The sequence below is a fragment of the Salvelinus namaycush genome, chromosome 29, assembly GCF_016432855.1.
Source record: "Salvelinus namaycush isolate Seneca chromosome 29, SaNama_1.0, whole genome shotgun sequence".
NCBI lineage: Eukaryota > Metazoa > Chordata > Actinopteri > Salmoniformes > Salmonidae > Salvelinus > Salvelinus namaycush.
This window is the reverse complement of record NC_052335.1, coordinates 10,144,646-10,151,127: the sequence shown is the minus strand read 5'-3', so window position 1 is coordinate 10,151,127 and position 6,482 is coordinate 10,144,646. Positions and strand designations below refer to the sequence as shown.

Genomic DNA, 6,482 nt, shown 5'->3' with positions numbered 1-6,482 from the left:
GATATATTGTCTGTGGTTGACAGTCTTACCTTAGGGACAGTGAGATGGGATAACTGTGATTCATTCCATACATGTGAAACCTCTGTCAGATTGCTGTTATCTATAATATATTAATAACAACATTTGCCATTTAGCAGATACTCTTTTCAAAGTGACTTACAGTCATGTGTGCATGCCTTGTCTTCTACATTATCTTTATACTTTATCTTTATTCAGCATCTTCTTCATAAAAAAACCCATCCCGAAAGAAGAGGAGGCTGGTTTGGGGAGGACTGCTCATCGTAATGGCTAGAATGGAATGGTATCTAACACATGGAAACCATTTGTAGGATGTGTTTGATATACACGCCCAGAAATTCGTTTCCAGCCATTACTACCCTGCCACCAGCCACCGCTATTGACTTGTAGGCCTATACAAACGAAGGCTGCATAGGCCTACAAAAGTGGCATTTATCAGTACAGGCCTACAAAAAAATATTTAAACAAATAAAATGTAACAAAAAGCCTAAACAAATTAAATGCAGGGGGCGCCCTCTCCATTCTGAGTGGGCTGACAGTGTGTGACAGTACTGCACTCTCAGCACCATAACAGACATGGTTGTGTGTGAGTGGGTGGGTGACTGGGTTGTGCCGGAAAGATTAACATCAGTTTTTGTTGACACCAGAGGAGCCAGCATGAGCCTCATTTCTCATGGCAGTCAAAGAGTTGGATGCGGACTTAATTCCTCTTTTGTTTGCACTGATGTGAGCAAAAGGGACATTTGTCAGTTCAAGATTAGGGGAGTAGGCTACGACCAGTTGTTATGGAATACAATGATAATATAACCTGCCATGACAGAGTCACTGTCTCGTCCGGGAATCCCCACATCTCCGCGGCAATCTTCTCTGCGGAGGTACTAGGTAATTTAATCGCCTTGGTCCTTTTGGAGATGCGGCGCCGGCGGCAAATTCCATCATTGTTCCAGGTGCTGGTGACTGCGCTGGTGACTACAGATCTACTAGGTTCCTTATCCATCAGTCCTCTTGTACTAGCCTCTTATACACAAAACAGGACCTTGGTAGATATGAGTAAAAACAGAGCAGTATGCGCCTACTTTGGTTTCAGCATGACTTTTTTCAGCCTCGCCACTTTGGCCCTTCTGTGCGCCATGGCTTTGGAGCGCTACCTCTCCTTTGGACAGCCGTATTTTTACGAGCGGCACTTGACAAAGCGCTGCGGATACATCACCATTCCACTCATCTATCTGGTCTGCATCTTCTTCTGCCTAGCACCTTTTATGGGCTTTGGAGAATACGTCCAATATTGCCCGGGGACTTGGTGCTTCTTTGACATGAACCCAAACGTGACCCAACACAAAGTATACGTCGGTGTGTATGCGTCATTAGCTCTTATCATGATTTCGACGACAGTAGTTAGTAACTTATCTGTCGTCTACCATTTGATTATAATGTATCGGATGTGCAAAGCACACCGTGGGGGAATTACGCGACAGATACGGTTCTACCAAAAATCCTTTGCAATGACTGAGGAAGTGGAGCATCTTCTGCTACTGGTTTTCATAACAGTGGCTTTCGTCATCTGTTCGTTTCCTTTAGTGGTAAGTAAGATCATTCGTTTCGATAAAGCTGGTCTAAGTGTTGAAAATATTGAGACAGTCGAATGTGCAGTGGTGGTTTTTCTTGTGGTCTTCGACATCACCACTTCTGCTTCTGCTACATCTAGAAATAAGCCATCATACCCAGGCAGAGACCAGTCTCAGGCCCCGATCTGAATGCACCTCATTGCTGCAGCTTAATTTAAATGAAAGTCACATTTGCAATCACATCACATGAAACAATGCATGGGAACTCTGCCAGGGTGAAATAGTAATTATTATGAACCAGTCCTTGGGTAATTAATAACATTTGTTTCTACTATTATGAGAAAAAAATGGATTTTAATATTGATATGAAATATATGTATATTGATCTATTATGAATTATGAAACCAAGGAGGCTCATGGTTCTTCTCACCCCTTTCCATAGCCTTACACAGTAATTATAACAACTTCCGGAGGACGTCCTCCAACCTATCAGAGCTCTTGTAGCATGAACTGACATGTTGTCCACCCAATCAAAGGATCAGAGAATTACTCTAGTACTGAAAGCATAAGCTACAGCTAGCGAGCACTGCAGTGCATCAAATGTGGTGAGTAGTTGACTCAAAGAGAGAGAAAGACAACAGTTAACCAGTTTTGAACAAATTACAAATACTTTCAGTTTCACTAGTTTAGCCTACTCAAACATAGGGATGCTATGTTAGCTAGCTGGCTATGACTATCCAACACAACACTGGAACTCTTCCAAGTCAAGGTAAGCTTTTGGTTTTACTAATTTATTGCCGTCTGGGCCCGCCGGTGTAAGTGCTAAACTGCTTATTGACACTGTAAGGTTACTGCATGATTGTAGCGGGTTTACTAAAGCGTTAGTTCTATTAGCTATGTTGACTATGACATTACTTTAGTTAATATGGTGACAACAATGTAGGCTGTGTGTAGTGGTTATGATATGGTTTTGCTTGGAAAGGTTTTTTCGCCTGGTCATATACAGCTGATGTGTTGTGCATTGAAGTCCACAAGTGAAGGGAAACTCCCGTTTGCAACTGTTGGACTAATGATTACACCCTATATCAGCTAGATGCAGGCAAGAGTGTGCAAGGTGATATTGAATGTGTCACTGTCTGTCTATGTGTCACTGTCTGTCACCTCAATTTTTTTCTATCGATCTGTGTGCACTACGTTGTAGACTTTCATTCATTGGCTAGGGTATAGGTAAAATTTGAGTATCATGTCGAAGTCTAAACCTATTGCTGTTACATTTAACTGGGTGAATGGAATATGAATGACAGTCATCCAATATGCTGTAATAGAAATAAGGTCATGCTCATGAAAATAAAAAATCTTTAAAAACCTTGAAAACCTTATCTTATATGGCACCGACCGCCACTGCTGGGCACAGTAGCCAGGCAAAACCCGCCTCCGTTCCCATTTCAATCTTAACTTTGAAGCTTAAGGCTGGTTCTAAAAATGATGCCCAGCTCATGAGGTGCCTTGGTGATGTGAGGCCTGAAGCAATTTACTTTTCTGCCTTATGGTAAGACCGCCACTGACATGCCCTTTTTACATTTTTTATTTAACTAGGCAAGTCAGTTAAGAACAAATTCTTATTTACAATGATGGCCTACGCCGGCCAAACCCGAACGACGCTGGGCCAATCGTGCACCGTCCTTTGGGACTCCCAATCACAGCCGGTTGTGATACAGCCTGGATTCGAACCAGGGTGTCTGTAGTGATGCATCAAGCACTGAGATGCAGTGCCTTAGACCGCTGCGTCCTACTTACTGTAGTTTTCTTGCACCTGTTATAGCCTAAGCCTACTTACTACTACCAAGACTACCTGGCTTGTAATCAATAACAATGAAACATTTGGTCTGTCTTAATTGATGACCATTATATGGTTTTGTTGATTTTGAAATTCTGAATAACCGACTGTGATGCCTTTTCTCTTTTCCCCCATATAGCTCCGTGTGTATGTCAACTTTACAGGCAGGTCAAAGGAGAGCCATGCCACCGATCTCGCTGCGCTTCGCCTGCTGTCCTTCAACTCCATCATCAACGCTTGGGTCTTCATCATCCTCAGGCCATCAGTGCTGCGCTTTCTCTGGAGAAAGCTGACACTGAGTAAGGCCCAGAGGCCCCCTGAGGCCCCCACATTCCCCCAGGAAAAGTCTCTCCCAGTTGGGCCCAAACTCCCTCTGCCAAGCCCACTTATCGAGCTCCAGAACGATGAAGTGGAGGGAGTGGACAAGACATAGGGCCCGGCCCGTTGGAGCGAATCACTTTCGTCAAGTCGTTGACCATCATTGGTCACCGTCTTTCAAAGTGTGTTGCATTATGGTTATAAAAATGGTCCGACTTGCAACTACACGTCGACAGCATGAACTTTACAAAAATCATGTGATCAAATGTCATGCAGTTCTTGATGAAGTCGTCTTCAAGTCGCTGCAGTTACTTCTCATCAACTGCACCATGCAGCCATTACCTGCATTGTGCGAGGCACTATTGGTCAACCAATCATTCTTTTTTTTTTAAATGACCCACGCGCATGTGGTCAAATACATGACTGAAACAGGAATCAACTTTGCACGATTCTAAAGTTACAGGGGATACAAATTAAAAGTGATATTTGAGATCTCTCAAGAACCAATGAATTGTACACAAGTTATGTTTCCAGTTTGTGAGTGTGTGATATGGGGGTACAGAAAAGTGTATTTTGATATTTATACAGACAAACTTTTATAAACAATAGCAGCTACATGTATGTTGACACTGCCATGTTGATCTGAGCTTTGCTGTTGGAAACTACAGTGTCCGAATTTTGGCTGTCGCAGATACACCTCCCCCGACTTCACTCCTCGACTTTGGTCTACAGTGGGTTGCTTTCGCCCCCTACCACTCAAACAAACCCATAGTGTCAGGCATATTGGACTAGGGGGCCAATGACCCACTCTTGAAGGATTAAGATAATAACCCTCTGACATCAGCAGGAGCCCAAGAGGTCACAGGAAGTGATTTGTCAGACATCCACTGACTGGTTGAAAGGACACTCGGACACTGAAGTGCAGTGTCTTCAGTAACATAGGGGACATTCACTTACTGACTTCCATGACAGGAGATTGGAATAGATCTAGGAAGAGATCAGACTTTGAGGTCAAATCAAATCAAATTTTGTTGGTCACATACACGTGTTTAGCAAATGTAGCGAAATGCTGGCTGTGGCACTGATAGGTTATACCCACACAATATGCATTTGGAATATGACTTAGAATTTTAAGAATTCATTATGTGTCTATTTATATCATTGATATATTAAAAAAGCTATATTATCAGCACTTTATAGGACTGAAATTAAAATTTGACCAAACTCCTTCTGGATGAATGGGTCGAGTATTTACTGTATTTGTCACGCCCTGGCCTTAGTTATCTTTGTTTTCTTTATTATTTAGTTAGGTCAGGGTGTGACATGGGGGATGTATGTGTTTTGTATTGTCTAAGGTTTTTTGTATGTTTATGGGGCAGTGTCTAGTCTAGGTGTATGTATGTCTATGGTTGCCTAGATCGGTTCTCAATTAGAGACAGCTGTCTATCGTTGTCTCTGATTGGGAACCATATTTAGGCAGCCATAGTCATTAGGTAGTTTGTGGGTGATTGTCTATGTGTAGTGTTTAGTGTCAGCACTATTTGTTGGTATAGCTTCACGTTCGTCTGTTTGTTGTTTTGTTTAGTTTGTATAGTGTTCGTTTCGTTTTCATCTTCATTAAAGAGAAGATGTATTGCTATCACGCTGCGCCTTGGTCCTCCTCTCTTTCACAATACGACGATCGTGACAGAATCACCCACCACAAAAGGACCAAGCAGCGTGGTAACGGGCAGCAGCGGCAGCAGCAGCAGCAGCGAACACAGGATTCATGGACTTGGGAGGAGATTCTGGATGGCAAGGGACCCTGGACTCAGCCAGGGGAATATCGCCGTCCCAGGGCAGAGTTGGAGGCAGCGAAGGCAGAGAGGCGCTGGTATGAGGAGGCAGCACGGCGACGCGGTTGGAAGCCCGAGAGTCAGCCCCAAAAATTTATTGGGGAGGCACACGGGGAGTGTGGCTAAGCCAGGTAGGAGACCTGAGCCAACTACCCGTGCTTACCGTGGAGTGAGAGGACGTCGTACTGGTTAGGCACCGTGTTATGCGGTGGAGCGCACGGTGTCCCCAGTACGCGTGCTTAGCCCGGTGCGATACATTCCAGCTCCTCGTGTCGGCCGGGCTAGGTTGGGCATCGAGCCAGGTGCCATGAAGCCGGCTCAACGCATCTGGTTTCCTGTGCGTCTCCAGAGCCCTGTGCGCCCTGTTGCTGCTCCCCGCACTAGCCTTGAGGTGCGTGTCCTTAGCCCGGTACCACCAGTTCCGGCACCACGCACCAGGCCTACTGTGCGCCTCAGCCGGCCAGAGTCTGCCGTCTGCCCAGCGCCGTCTGCGCTGTCCGTTTGCCCAGCGCCGTCTGAGCTACCCGTCTGCCCAGCGCCGCCTGCGCTGCCCGTCTGCCAAGCGCCATCTAAGCTGTCCGTCTGCCCAGCGCCGCCTGCGCTGCCCGTCTGCCCAGCGCCGTCTGAGCCGCCCGTCTGTCCTGAGCCGTCAAAGCCGCCCGTCTGTCCTGAGCCGCTAGAGCCGTACGTCAGTCAGGAGCCGCCAGAGCCGTCCGTCAGTCAGGAGCCGCCAGAGCCGCCCGCCAGTCAGAAGCCGCCAGTGCCGCCCGCCAGTCAGGACCTGCCAGAGCCGCCAGTCAGCCAGGAGCTGCCAGAGCCGCCCGCCAGTCAGGACCTGCCAGAGTCGTCAGTCAGCCAGGACCTGCCAGAGTCGCCAGTCAGCCAGGAGCTGCCAGAGCCGCCAGTCAG

At 46.3% G+C, this 6,482-nt stretch overlaps 1 protein-coding gene across 1 annotated transcript; it reads left to right on the top strand.

The window, feature by feature from the left end:
• The first annotated feature begins 624 nt into the window (after positions 1-624).
• Positions 625-4,965, top strand: LOC120024433 (prostaglandin E2 receptor EP2 subtype-like). Its single transcript, XM_038968670.1, has 2 exons — positions 625-1,598; positions 3,560-4,965. Exons 1-2 carry the CDS (start codon positions 804-806, stop codon positions 3,851-3,853), a joined length of 1,089 nt encoding a protein of 362 aa, XP_038824598.1. The 5' UTR covers positions 625-803; the 3' UTR covers positions 3,854-4,965.
• Positions 4,966-6,482: the final 1,517 nt, after the last annotated feature.